The sequence below is a fragment of the Heteronotia binoei genome, chromosome 8 (assembly GCF_032191835.1).
Source record: "Heteronotia binoei isolate CCM8104 ecotype False Entrance Well chromosome 8, APGP_CSIRO_Hbin_v1, whole genome shotgun sequence".
Classification (NCBI taxonomy): domain Eukaryota; kingdom Metazoa; phylum Chordata; class Lepidosauria; order Squamata; family Gekkonidae; genus Heteronotia; species Heteronotia binoei.
The window spans coordinates 5,967,988-5,983,438 of NC_083230.1; the positions used below are offsets into that span (position 1 = coordinate 5,967,988).

The 15,451-nt window shown below is 40.8% G+C and overlaps 1 protein-coding gene across 1 annotated transcript in view; it reads right to left on the bottom strand.

The window, feature by feature from the left end:
- The window catches only part of DNAJC2 (DnaJ heat shock protein family (Hsp40) member C2), a 58,072-nt gene extending 43,418 nt beyond the window's left edge, over positions 1 to 14,654 (bottom strand). The window contains exons 1-2 of the mRNA XM_060244692.1: positions 14,336 to 14,654; positions 3,539 to 3,729 (exon numbers count right to left, since the gene is read on the bottom strand). Coding sequence (XP_060100675.1) covers positions 3,539 to 3,729; positions 14,336 to 14,396 — 252 coding nt within the window. The 5' untranslated portion in view covers positions 14,397 to 14,654. The remainder of the gene's footprint in view (positions 1 to 3,538; positions 3,730 to 14,335) is intronic.
- Between the last annotated feature and the right edge of the window lie 797 nt (positions 14,655 to 15,451).

The following is a 15,451-nucleotide window of genomic DNA, read 5'->3' on the forward strand; positions in this document are numbered from 1 at the left end:
ACAGAAATCTCGAACAATTTCAGTTTCTTTATCATCAACCTTGAAGTTGTGTAATACTGGACCTTTTTAGAGCTTAAAGTACAAGAGAAAAAACACATGCAGAGCTGTACTGCTTCAGCTAGAAAAGGCGAAAGAAAGAAAGAAAGAAAGAAAGAAAGAAAGAAAGAAAGAAAGAAAGAAAGAAAGAAAGAAAGAAAGAAAGATGGAATTGTTAGAAGGAAAGTGTTCACATCAACAACTAACAAAATGTTTCATAACAGACAAATTCAGTACAAGACAGAAATAATGTCCTATATTGAAATTTTAGAGAACAAAATGCACTGTATGAGAGGGCTGAAGCTCCAGCAGTCTTACTTTTATTCAAGAAGATCAACTGACATTATGAGGTTCATTTGCAATTATTAGGGTACTATTACAATGACTAGAAAAACTGCCTGTCCTAAGCACAACCCTATCAGAAAAGACAAACCATAGCACCAAATGCTACTGGGTAACTCCACTCAATGAGGGGAGGAATTAATTTCCCAAAAGGGGAAAAGTGGCTACTTCAAAAAGTAACAACATAACAACATAAGTGAAACCATGTTGGATCAGGCCAATGGCCCACCCAGTCCAACACTCTGTGTCACACAGGGGCCAAAACCCAAGGGCCATCAGGAGGTCAGCCAGTGGCACCATACTCCAGAAGCACCAAGAATACAGAGCATTACTGCCCCAGAGATAGGTGCTTTTTACACTCACCAAAGGAAACCAGAAGGGAATTGGTATTGTGCTGCCCTGGAGTAATCCGAGACAAGGATGGGAGTTTCAAACACAGGATTTTAGTTCCATGTCTGTAGCGAGCCATTTTACATTATTCCGCTTTTATCTTGCTTCCGGGAGCACCAGCCATTTTCATGCCCTTTCTTGCTAGCTGGCACACCATCTCTACCTTTTTCTTTTTGTTGAATGTCGGGCTAAGAGCGCCATAGAAGACGACTGCAGATTTATACCCCACCCTTCTCTCTGAATCAGAGACCCAGACAATCTCCTATATCTTCTCCCCCCACAACAGGCACCCTGTGGGGTGGGTGGGGCTGAGAGGGCCCTCCCAGAAGCTGCCCTTTCAAGGACAACTCCTACAAGAGCTATGGCTAACCCAAGGCCATTCCAGCTGCAGTAAGCGGAGGCATGGAGAGTCAAATCTGGTTCTCTCAGATAAGAGTCCACACAATTAACCACTACACCAAACTGGCTATAGAGCCATAACGCTGTAAAGTCCCCTATGCAAGCACCAGTCGTTTTTCGACTCTGGGGTGACGCTGCTTTCACAACGTTTACACGGCAGACTTTTTACAGGGTGGTTTGCCATTGCCTTCCCCAGTCATCTACACTTTCCGCCCAGCAAGCTGGGTGCTCATTTTACCGACTTCGGAATGATGGAAGGCTGAGTCAACCTGGAGCCAGCTACCTGAACCAGCTTTCACTGGGATCAAACTCAGGTCATGAGCAGAGGGCTCCGACTGCAGTACTACAGCTTTACCACTCTGCGCCACGGGGCTCTTTTATAATGCTATAACAATGCATCAAAACAGTGCAACAGAACCACCAAGCTGCAGCAGCTATAAATCTCAGGGTGGGGGAAGCCACAGATTTCCAATGGGGTACTTGTTACCAAGTGTCAACAGCAGCGATCTCAGGCATCTCAGTGAAACCCAGGCATCCCAATGATGGTGCTGTTGCACTGTTTGGATACATTGTTATAGCGCTATAGCGCTCTTAGCTCGACTCCCCCCCCCAAAAGCAGCAATCACACACCGGCCAGCAAAAAAGGGCGCAAAAACAGCCAGCGCTCCCAGAATCACTACGGGGTAATTCACACAGCGTTGCATAGCAATTTCAACCTGGAAAGAGGGGTTGAAAACTGGACGGAACTGCTCTTTGTGAATAATGACTGAGGCATGCCTCAATGCTGGGACAGCTGCGGTACTGTCTAAAAAGGTAAAAGTATTCCAGTAGCAGCCAGTTACTGAAATGGGTCTGTCTGAAATGACAGCAGAAACCCATTACTGTTCAGTAACTGGCAGCTGCCATACTAGAATACTTAGGCTGTGTGAAAAAGCCCATAATGTTCCGTCTATATCTTATCGCTAACTCCCAGTGATGCACTTCTGCTCCATATGTTATAATCGTCTCAAAGTCATTTATACTAATAACCACCACCACATCTGTGGCAGCAAATTCAACATGTTAATACTCTTTGGGTGAAGAAATATTTCCTTTTATCTGTTCTAACCTACTGCTCATTAATTTCATTGAGCGCCAACAAGTTCCTGTATTGTGAAAAAGGAAGAGAAGTACTTTCTCTATGTTCAACCTTTTTTCATAGGTAAAGTGTTATATTCCCTTAATCGTTTTAGTTGCTCTTTTCTGCTTTATTTCCAATGCTATAATGTTTTTTGAGGTACCATGACCCAAACTGTACACACTATTCCAAATGAGGTCACACCATCAATTTATACAGGAACATTATGATACTGGCTTATTTGTTTTCAGTTCCCTTTCTAATAATCCCCAACACAGCATTTGCCTTTTTTATTGCTGTTAAACTCTTTCAGCAAGTTATTTACCACGACTCCAAGCTCTCTTGGTCCGTCTCTGCCAATTTGGACTCCATCAACATGTATTTACGGTTAGGGTTTTTTGCTCCAATGTACATTACTTTGCACTTGCCCAAATTGAATCACATTTGCCACATTGATGTCCATTCACCCAGCCTTGACAGATTATGCTGGAGCACCTCACAATTGCCCCTGGTTCTCACCACCCTGAGCAACTTAGTATCATCTGCAAACGTGGCCACTTCACTGCTTACTCCCAAATCCAAATCATTAATGAACAAGTTAAAAAGCACCAGACCCAGTACTGAGGTCTGTGGTACCCCACTGCTTACCACCCTCCACTGTGAAAACTGCCCATTTGTTTCCTGTTAATTAACCAGTTTTTAATCCACATTATCCCATGACTACTAAGTTTATTTAGGAACTTTTGATGAGAAACTTTAAAGCTTACTGGAAGCCTACGTAAACAACACCTGTTGGGTCACCCTTGGCCACGTTTGTTCACCCTCACAGATCAAACAGGTTAGTGAGACAAGATATTCCCTTACAGAATCCATGCGGATTCTTCCTCAATTGCTTTCGTTTATCAATGCACTTACTAATTCTATCTTTAATAACAGATTCCACCGACTTACCCAGAATCAACAATAGGTTGACCAGTCCGTAAGAGTCATATGAGATAGACTTATTAGTAAGTTTTTCATATTAGATCAACCCAACAACACCTTTCACAATATTGTATATAATCTGCTTTTGAATTTGTAAGCTCAAAATATTTTGCACTTTACACATCTCACATCTTCTAGGGGGAAAAGTCTATGAACAAACCATGCACAGAAGGAAAAAATAATTATTTAATCTTGCAATCTATAAGAGAGTCACTGCTAATCACAGGCACTTGTCATGAAAATTGTAAGGAAAAAAATTGCCCCACATACCTTCCAGTCCTTTGGATCAAGTGTTTTTAACAAAGGAAATTCTTCCAGCTGTAATTCTTCATCTCCCGACTCTTCAGAGAGCTCTTTCTCATCCTCCAGCTCCTGGAAAGAGGCAGAAACATGCATGTTTCGCCTCTTAATAAATGCTTCAAACCATCGTCCCACGGGCTCAACTTGGCAGAGCACAGAAGCTGTGAAAGAAAGCACAAGATCAACTTACAGAGTTGTCTCTCCTCATACAGAGTCCTTCCTGATCCTTCAGAATTGCTGGGGAGTGGCCACTTATATGAAAATATGAAGCTGCCTTATACTGAATCAGATCCTTGATCCATCAAAGTCAGTATTGTCTTCTCAGACTGGCAGCGGCTTTTCAGGGTCTCAAGCTGAGGTTTTTCACATCTATTTGCCTGGACCCTTTTTTGGAGATGCCGGGGATTGAACCTGGGACCTTCTGCTTTCCCAGCAGATGCTCTACCACTGAGCCACCGTCCCTTCTCTGTGTCCTGGCTTTTGTAGGTTTGGGAAGACAGGAGGCCAGGCCTTCTCTGTAGCATCATCCATGCTCTGGAACAAACAGCTTTTGGAAGGATAGTTGGCCACTTTCTCAGAATTGCAGAGGTCACCTGACTCTTCAGGATTGTGCTGGCTGAATTTAACAGAATTCTTTCCCTTCAATACTGTCATTCTTTTATACACATGTCTGAGAACAGCTGTAATGGTTTTAAAGTTGTTTTATTTATATTTTATACTCTTATGTTGCATTCTGCTTTCAAAAATAAATAAAATAGATTCAATTCATTATTTGAGTTTAGACTATTTTTGCCAGTGATCAAGCAAGAGTTCACAGATAAACTGGTTTAACATTTAACATTTAAACTGGTTTAGCTGCCCTGAGACACTTCGGTGAGAAGGGCGGGATATAAGTCCAAATATAAATAAATAAATAAATAAATTTCTAGCATCATTACATTCTATTGCTAATAACTTCAAAAATAAACAGGTCTACAATTTATTTAAGACCTTCCAATAGTGTGTGCTATGGACAAGATCTCAGATATTTTGAAATCAACAGCTGGCTCTAATAGTATTACATCTCCATTATATAAAGGGCTACCTTTTCTTGAATCATCCTTTAATCATAATTGTAATGGACAATCCTTTAACTCTAATTCTTATTATAATATCATTAACTTGATGTGAGAATTAGATATGTGTTTTTCAGGCTGCTCTAAGTTTTAATGTCGGGGAACTCAAACTGATTTTATTGTATATTTTTCTCACCTTTGTAACTGTTAATAATTTGCATTGCTGTTTGTTGCTATATTTTTGCTGTACCTTTTAAAAATTTAAATAAAGTTTCTGAAAAGTTAAAAAAAATCTTCCAATTTGGGGTCTTCTGGAGTTGGAAGATGGCGAATTGACCCACTTCTTTTAGGAGGAGCGGACCGGAGCCTTTGTTTTGGGCATAAAAGGCGATCCTAACGCCTGCTGCCTACATTTTCCAGAAAGGGTACTGTCTAAGACGTGCTTCCAGAAAGGGAACTGTCTAAGACGTGCTTGAAGAATTTTGAGGGGATTTACTTTGGCTGGTGAGGAGTCCCAGTGGGGTTCCTTTCCAGCTTTGAAGAGTCCCCGATGAAAAATTGCATTCCATCGTCTACAAAAGGTCTCCGGGGTCATTAAATTGGCTTAAATTCATCAAGACTCCAACTTTCTATGGATTACAATAACATCTGAATGTGAACGGGATGGTGTACAGAAGAATAGACTTTCGGGACTAAAATAAGACTTTTAAAATAACAATATTAAGATCTGGAACTAACGATAAGAGCATAAAGTTAAGAAGAAGAAGAGGGTAAATTTGGAACTTTTGGAAATTAAGCTAAGCAGGAAAGTGCAGAAAAATAACTGATGTTTGAAATACCTGTGGCTTTGGAAAAAACCCCCCGATATAACAGAGTTGCTGATCTTCAAGATGATACAGGCAGTGACGTTTTATAACTATCGTGGGATTACCAACCATTGAGAACATAAGAACATAAGAGAAGCCATGTTGGATCAGGCCAATGGCCCATCCAGTCCAACACTATGTGTCACACAGTGGCAAAAAAATTTTTATATATATATATATATATATACACACACACACTCTGTGGCTAATAGCCACTAATGGACCTCTGCTCCATATTTTTATCTAAACCCCTCTTGAAGGAGGCTATGCTTATGGCCGCCGCCACCTCCTGTGGCAGTGAATTCCACATGTTAATCACCCTTTGGGTGAAGAAGTACTTCCTTTTATCCGTTTTAACCTGGCTGCTCAGCAATTTCATCGAATGTCCACGAGTTCTTGCATTGTGAGAAAGGGAGAAAAGTACTTCTTTCTCTACTTTCTCCATACCATGCATTATCTTGTAAACCTCTGTCACCCTGCAGTCAACGTTTCTCCAAGCTAAAGAGCCCCAAGTGTTTCAACCTTTCTTCATAGGGAAAGTGTTCCAGCCCTTTAATCATTCTAGTTGCCCTTTTCTGGACTTTCTCCAATGCTATAATATCCTTTTTGAGGTGCGGTGACCAGAACTGCACACAGTTCTCCAAATGAGACCGCACCATCGATTTATACAGGGGCATTATGATACTGGCTGATTTGTTTTCAATTCCCTTCCTAATAATTCCCAGCATGGCGTTGGCCTTTTTTATTGCAAACGCACACTGTCTTGACATTTTCAGTGAGTTATCTACCACGACCCCAAGATCTCTCTCTTGGTCAGTCTCTGCCAGTTCACATCCCATCAACTTGTATTTGTAGCTGGGATTCTTGGCCCCAATGTGCATTACTTTGCACTTGGCCACATTGAACCGCATCTGCCACATTGATGCCCACTCACCCAGCCTCAACAGATCCCTTTGGAGTTCCTCACAATCCTCTCTGATTCTCACCACTCTGAACAATTTAGTGTCATCTGCAAACTTGGCCACTTCACTGCTCACTCCCAACTCTAAATCATTTATGAACAAGTTAAAGAGCATGGGACCCAGTACCGAGCCCTGTGGCACTCCACTGCTTACCGTCCTCCACTGCGAAGACTGCCCATTTATACTTACTCTCTGCTTCCTATTACTCAGCCAGTTTTTGATCCACAAGAGGACCTGTCCTTTTACTCCATGACTCTAAAGCTTTCTAAGGAGCCTTTGATGAGGAACTTTATCAAAAGCTTTCTGAAAGTCAAGGTAAACAACATCTATCGGGTCTCCTTTGTCCACATGTTTGTTCACCCCCTCAAAGAAATGTAACAGGTTAGTGAGGCAAGATCTTCCCTTACAGAACCCATGCTGAGTCTTCCTCAATAACCCGTGTTCATCAATGTGCCTACTCATTCTGTCCTTGATAATGCTTTCTTCCAACTTCATGGCCAGAAAGTGAATATTGAAAGAAGGGAAGTCTTTAAGCCTCCTGGCCACCTCTACAACCAAAAACCATAGAGAAACAGCGGTGGCCATTAAAGAGGGGTCAAAGGTTTTAAATTTTTTAAAATAGAATGGGACTTTAAAAATTTATAAAACCAGCAGAAATCATCCAAAAAAGGTAAAATATTTGGACTATATGTTTGAAATCAAAATTTAAGGGCTATTGGAAAAAGGAAAACTTTTTTAAAAAGGGGGCTTGGAAAAGTTGCGGCCGCCATTTTGGAAAAATTAATAACTTTAAAAATTAATACCTTGAGCTAGGAAGCTCAGAGGACAGCGATTTTAGGTTTGTTGGAAAGGGCATGCTCTAATCTATTGAACTCTGTCATCAGATTGCTGATTGGTGAAGTCAACTCAAGAACCCATTTTATGAAATGGGAGGACAGTGATGTCTGACCAGAAGCTGGGACCAAGGCTTACACGTCTGAGAGCAGCCTCTGTGGGGGAAGAAAAAATGGCTAAACAAGTGCAAGAACAACTGGATCCTATGGAGGCAAGACTGGTGAAGGTGATGAAGGATTTAATAACTGGAAGTGAGAAGAAACTAACTGAAGAAATAAACTCCAGTGCTGAGGAAGTCAAGGAGGAGATTAAAAAAGAGATTGATGATCTCAGATAAGAGTCACAAGCAACAGCACAGAAGACACAGGAGATAGAAGCTAAAGTTAAGGACCAAGATGCTTCTATTAAGAAGATGCAGGAGAAAGCAATACTACAAGACTGTAAGCTAATGGAAAACATGATTCGCTTAAGAGGTGTGCCTGAAAAAGACCAAGAGGACTTAAGTACATTTCAACAATCGTTGGTGAGTTTATGGGAGATGACCCTGAGGTGATGGACATTTGTGTGACTATGTTTATAGGGTCAACTCAGAATTTGCTAGAAAACGCAAGATACCAAGGGATGTGGTAGTAAAATTTACTACAAGAGATATGGTGGGAAGGATTTTAAGTCAACAATTTGAAAATCCAATGGTAGTGGAGGAAAGCAGAGTAAGAATAATGAAGGAGCTGCCAAGGAAGGTCATAAGTGCCAGAAGACAGTTTAAGAAACTGACAGACAAGCTAAGAGAGAAGGGAATAAGAAACAGATGGATCTTACCTGAAGGTCTTAGCTTTGAGTATAAAAGACTGAGAATTACAATAATAGATACTCAAGGCATGGAGAGGTTTTTTGCAGACAATAAAGAATTTGGAGATACAGAATAATTGAAGAATCACTATGGATTATAAATTAATTTCTTGGAATGTAAATGGACTTAATTCACCGCAAAAAAAAGAGCAATGTTTCATTGGATTAAAAAACAAAAATGTAATATAGTTTGTCTACAAGAAGTACATAGCAAACAAATGGATTATAATTTTTTATTGAATAAATCTTTGGGTGAAGAATTTTTCTCATTAGCTAAAGAAAAATAAAGGGAGTGATTTTTTATATTAAAAAAGAACTGGAGCCAAAGTTGATTTTTAAAGACAGTGAAGGTAGATATGTTGCAGTGGAGGTGCTGATGAATGAGAAAAAAATGTTGTTACTGGGACTTTATGCCCCAAATGGGGCAAAGGATGCTTTTTTCAAAGATGTTATGCAACAACTAGATCAAGTGACATATGATCAGATAATGATAATGGGAGATTTTAATGAAACTATTAACAATTCCTTGGACAGATTCGAGGGAAAAAAATAAAGATGGCAAACTGCCAAAGTAATTTTTTGAACTAATTAAACAAGAAAGCTTGGAAGATGTATGGAGAAAGTTCAATCCTAATATGTGTGACTATACTTTCTTTTCAGCAAGGAATAACTCCTTCTCAAGAATTTACATGTTATGGTCTACTAAAGATCTGGGACTTATTACAAACAGAATAGAGATTCTTCCGAAAGTAGGTGCAGACCATAATCCATTAACGTGGTTGGCAAAAGATAGGAAAAAGGTGAGGAGATGGAGGATAAATGAAGATTTACTGCAAAAAGTGGTAGTGGCATCTCTTGAAAAAGAAATCAAAGCTTTCTTACAAATAAATGAAAATCAGGACATTCAATTTCAAACTGTGTGGGACGCGTATAAAGCTGTGATGAGAGGAATATTAATTACAATGAACAATAAAGATAAAAGAGACAAAGAAACACAAATGGTGGACTTGCAAAAAGAAATAGGTAAAAAAGAAAGGGAACTGAAAAGAAGACCGGGGAGAAAGAAAATTTTGCGGAAAATTACAATATTACAGGGCCAATTGAGTCATTTATTGAATAAGGAGGTGGAATGGAACTTAAAAAGACTGCAGCAGAAATCCTTTGAGGGTGCTAATAAACCTGGGAAATATCTGGCATGGCAAATGAAGAAAAAAAGAGAGAATAAATTTATAAACAGAATTTTATTGGAAGGTAAAGAAATTGTGGATCAAGCTGGAATTAAAAGGGAATTTTACAAATATCATGCTAAACTATTTAAAGGAAAACAAGTAGACAAAAAGAAAGTAGAAGCGTATTTGCGAGAATAAAAGTAAAGCCCTTAACAGAAAGCATGGAAAAAACTTTAAATGAACCAATTGAAAAAGTTGAAATTGAAGCAGCAATAAATTCAATGAAATTAGGAAAAGCACCGGGTCCTGATGGTTTTTCAGCAAAATTTTATAAAGTTCTGGTAGATACATTAGTACCCAAACTTCAAAAATTGCTGAATAGTATCAGACAAGTTGGGATAGTGCCAAATACATGGAGGGAAGCAGTTATTTCATTGATTCTAAAAGAAGATAGAGATGCCACGAATGTTAAGAATTACAGACCAATTTCACTACTTAACAATGACTATAAAATATATGCTAGAATACTAGCAGAACGTCTCAAACAGCATTTGAATATTTTTATACAAGAGGAGCAAGCAGGTTTCATCCCAAGAAGGCAAATAAGAGACAATATCAGAACAGTAACAGATATTGTAGAATACTATGCATCCGGAAAAAAAGGTTGCATTATTTTTTGCCAATGCAGAGAAAGTTTTTGATAATCTGAATTGGGACTTTATGTTTGCGGTGATGGAGAAATTGAAATTGGGAGATGATTTTATAAGAATGGTTAAAGCAATTTATACAGAACAACAAGCTAAACTTTGTGTAAATGCAGACTTGACAGAACAAATGATAATTAGTAAAGGAACAAGACAAGGTTGCCCTCTATCTCCGTTGTTATTTATAATGACTTTAGAGATTTTGCTGATGCAAATCAAAGAGAACAAAGAAATAGAGGGACTGAAGTTGAAAGGTTTTTCCTACAAATATAGGGCATTTGCAGACAATGTGATGTTCATTAATAAAAACCCACTACAATGGACGCCCTTGTTGTTAAATAAAATTAAAGAGTATGGAGAGTTGGAGGGCTTTCATATTAATAAAGAAAAATCAAAAATTTTAAGTAAGAATCTGTCATTGAGCAAACAGAAAGAATTACAAAGCTTAACTGGATGTGAAGTTACTTCAAAAGTAAAATATTTAGGTGTAGAGATTACAATGAGAAATATTGATTTGTATAAAAATAACTACGAAAAGCTTTGGCATAAAATTGAAGTAGATATGTTAAAATGGAACAAACTGAATATGTCTATGCTGGGTAGGATTTCTGCAATCAAAATGAATGTTCTACCAAGAATGATGTTTCTTTTTCAAACAATTCCAATAGTGAAAGACAATAAACTATTTAATTTTTGACAAAAAAAAGATTTCAGAATTTGTATGGGCGGGTAAAAAACCAAGAATCAAAATGAAAATTCTGATAGATGCAAAAGGAAGGGGTGGTTTCCAATTGCCTGACTTTAAGTTATATCACGATGCAGTTTGTTTGGTTTGGATTAAGGACTGGATAACTTTGCTTAATAGAAAATTATTGGCATTAGAAGGCCATGGAAATATTTTTGGTTGGCATGCCTATATATATTATGGAAAGGAGAAGATGGATGGATTTTTCTCACATCATTATATAAGAAGAAACTTGTTGAATACTTGGAAAAAAAATAACAAATATGGTGATGAGAGAAAACCATTATGGATTGTGCCAACAAAAGTTATAAAGTTGTCCTCAGACCCACAGGAAGATGAAATGGCTATCATATAAACAACTGCTAAAAATACAGGGAGGCAAGGTGGAACTAAAACCGATGGGAGAATTGCAGGATAATTTTAATTGGTATCAACTGAGACAAATTAAAAGCTTGGTGGAGCATGACATTAGAATTACAGCGATAAGGCAAGATCAAACAGAACTGGAAAAAATGCTGTTGGGCGAGGATGAAAAGTTGATTTTGAGGATGTATAAGTTACTATTGAAATGGTCTACAGAAGATGAAGTAGTGAAACCTCAAATGATAAAATGGGCAATAAATATGAATAAAGAAATACAAATGGAGACATGGGAACACCTATGGAAGAACTCTATGAAAATATCGGCGTGTCATAATATATAAGAATTGTTTGAAAATGCTGTATAGGTGGTATATGACACCTAAGAAATTAGCAAAAATGAATAACCAAGTATCAGATAGGTGTTGGAAGTGCAAAAAACATGAAGGTTCTTTCTACCATATGTGGTGGACTCGCAAAAAAGCGAAGCAATTTTGGCAAATGATTCAACAAGAGATTTCGAAAATCTTGGGTTATAACATCAAGAGAGCACCAGAGATCTTTTTGGTGGGATTACAAATGGAAAGTTTTCAGAAGCAAGATAGAACATTGGAGTGGTATTTGCTTTCAGCTGCGAGGACATTATATGCGCAAGTATGGAAGCAAGATAAAATATCAGAGAAATGGGACTGGATCTTAAAAGTACTACACTGGAGTGAAATGGATAAGCTTACTAGAATCTTAAAAAACTAATTCAGAAAAATTTAAAGATGACTGGGAGAAATTTCAAAAATATATTGAAAAACAATGGAAAGTGAAGACACACAGTGGTTTTTGACAATATTAACTGAATTATTTACTGAGAAGATAAAGCTGCAAATATTGACTCTTGTTTTAATATGTAATTTAGGAGAAGGTTAGACTATGAGATAAATAGAAGGTTAATTATAATAATAATTATTACATAGTCTTGGTTCATCTTGTGTTAAGATAACTGCAATTTTTAGTGAAGATTCTAGAATTGTGAATGTTACCTTTATTTTCTTTTTAATTGTTTTGAGCACCGGCGGAGGTCTTATTTGATGAATATTTTTCAATATATCGCAAAACAATAAAATTGGTTTACACAAAAATTTTTTCCCAATTTGCTCACATTGGAACAACAAATTTAAAAAAAGTTATAATACATTTCAAGAATTGGCTATAACAAGATATTTGGTGCAAAAATACTACATGACCTATTTGCTAAGAAAAGAACTGAATATCGGGAACCCCTTTTTCCTTTACCTGCAATCTTGATTCATGTAGATTTTGCATAACATGCTTGGTGTAGTGTTGGACTAGAAGCCCCAGATTCAAATCCCCACTGTGCCATGTGGCTTACTAGGTGACACTGGACCAGTCACTGTCTTTCAACCTAAGCTACTTCACAGGCATATTGTGAAAGTACAATAGAGAAGGGGAGACTATGCTGCCTTGCAAGTATTTATTTAGGACATTTTTATGCCTGAGGTGGCTTGCAAAATAAAACATAAACATTTAAAAGTTGTTAATTGAAAAAAAACCAACTGGATCATAAAAGCCTGGATAGTTGAGAAGCTAAAGATGAATGCCAGCCTTCAGACTAAAATCACACTATAAAGATAGTATTAAAAAATCAGCTCAATTAAAGCCTGGCTCCTAAAAGAGAATAACATAGGTGTTAGACAAACCTCAAGAAAAACAAATGTACCAATTTATTAAGCCCAAACCAATGGCTCTATTAATGCAACATGAAGCAAGTGTTAGTTGGCCTAAGTTATGGTATCAAATGTACTAGCCAATACAAAGAGTTCCCTCCATATAATAAGTAGTTAAGTCACCTAGCCCATACAAGTATTTCTAAAGTGAATACAACTGCATAAACCCTATATCCTCAAAATATGTAGGCACATTCCTAGATTTGAGCACTAATTTATTATAATAGTTAAACTGAGCATGTATATATGTCTCCAGGATTTAGAAGAATTGGTTTTTATATCTAACCTTTCACAACCCAAAGGAGTCTGAAAACAGATTACAATTCCCTTGCGTTCCTCTCCCCACAACAGGATATTCTGTGAGGTAGGTGGGGTTGAGAGCGCTAAGAGAACTGTGACTGACCCAAGGTCATCCAGCTGGCTTCATATGGAAGAATGGGGAATCGAACCCATTTCTCCAGATTATAGTCCACTGCTCAACACCATGCTGGCTTTACATCCTGAAACCATCATTGCTTCTTATGAAACCAGAAGTTCTATGTCATTTTCACATGAAAATGTAGACCTGGTCAAAATGAAGTACTATTGCCACTAAATGCATGGTATTTAGATTCCAAAGTTTTCCCACTTGTGCAAGAGGAAGGAGTGGCAATCTGGTTTGCCAGCTGTAGCCCTACCCACCATCTATCAATTCCCAGTGTAGCACAGGGAAGTGGTGTCAAAAGAGCCTCTGCTGCTTCTTACATCTGCAGAAAAGCTGGTAGGAGTCCAACCCATTTTTAACAGTAGGGCAACGTTTGTAACCAAGATGGCTAACCCAAATCCTCATTTTAGAGGTGCTCTTGAAAAGCCACATTACATTGTTAGCAACTATGAATTCTACACTCTTCTGTGTCATAATTGTGGCCGTTTTAAAGAAGAGTTTCATAGTGACCTATGAGAAAGTTTACACAGAAGCAGAATTTTGTGGCAGATTGCTTTAATTGGAGAAGACGGAAAACCTGAAGCATTCCATTGCTTTGTGGTTACCAAAGACCAGTGGGATCAGGGTCGTTTGTCAGCAACCAAGGAACTGCCCTTTCCTTTACACGCACCTGCTCTGTCCACAAGAACGGTCCATTAAGCGATTCACTGCACTGAAATAAGTGTTCCCACAAAACCGAAGGATGGAAGCCTCACCGTGGAAAAGACAAGCTTATCATTCCAGCATGGTGGCAGACAGTTAAACCAAATCGAAGTTATAAAATTCACACACACACCCCCCCCCCCTCCACGAAAGAAGTCTTTGTGAAGACAGAGGCCCCCGAAACCCTCCCCCACCCCCAGCACCGCCTCCCTCTCTGGCTCCCGCCCTGCCCGCCCTCCCTCCCTCCCTCTGGCCGCAACAAGCAAACCCAACAGGGGCAGCTCTGCAGCACCCCTCCTCCCTGGGAATGAGCCCCCGGCAGCCATCCCCGCGACGGGGCAGCCGAGCCACGGCCTACCCGTGGACAGGGGCCGGGTGACCCCCGTGGCCTGGCCCTCCGCAGCCCCGCGCAGCATCATGGCACCACCGGAGCAGCCCCCGCGGCTTCCCTCTCGGCCCCCGTCGCTGGTTACTAGGAGCCGGCGCGTGCAGGAGCCCGGCCACCGCTTCCGGGTCACGGCGGGGGTCACCCGCCCGGACTTCCTTCCGCTTTATCTCCGCGGGGGAGTCGGTCATTGCCTGCTGCTAGACGCGGCTCCGAAGGGCTCGTGGAGGCCGGCTGGGGTCGGGAGCAGCCTTGCACAGAAGTAAAGCCTAAGCTCAGCAGCACGCTGCTCGGGGCGGGCGGGCTCCCTCCCTTCGATCAAGCATCAGGCTTCCAGCGCCTCGGTGGTGGCTGGCGAGCAGAGGGCGGTGGGGCCGGTGGCGGAGGAGGGCCTCTTCGCCCTAGACCCGCTCCTGGCAGCAGAAGCAGCCCCCCCCCCTTAAAGGGCCCGTGGATCAGTGGGCCCTTAACTCAGGAGGGGGCCTGCTTCTGCTGCCAGCCCGCACGTTATTTTACTGGTGGGGAGGAGAGGGTGGTGATGAGCTCGCCGCAGCCCTCCATTCGCTGCCACAAAAAACAGCGCGGGGGGCTGGCAGCAGTCACGGCAAGTGGGGGGAGGAGGGGAGCGCCACAGCGGTAGCAGGTGAGCAGATCGTGGGGGGGGGGGGGGTGAGCGAGCAGAGCACCACAGCAGTGAGTGGAGCACAGCGGCTGGGGGCACCAGGGAGGGGGTGACCTGCCTAGGGCCTATTCGCCCTAGAGCTCCTGATAGCAGAAGCAGCCCCCCCCTTAAAGGACCTGTGGATCAGCTGTTTCACTGGCCCTTAACTCGCTGGAGCTGCTTCTTCTGCCGGCTCCGCATTATTTTACTGGTGGGGAAGAGAGGACGGTGGTGAGCTCCCTACAGTCCTCCGTTCCCTGCCACTAAAGCAGCGTGTGAGCTGGCAGCAGAAGCAGGCCCCAGCCCCCACACAAGTTAAAGGGCCCGCGAAACAGCTGATCCACAGGCCCTTTAACTCACCAGAGGGGGGGGGACTGGTGGCTGCTTCTGCTCCGAGCCCGGAAGCAAGTTGGTTGGGGGGGAGGGGA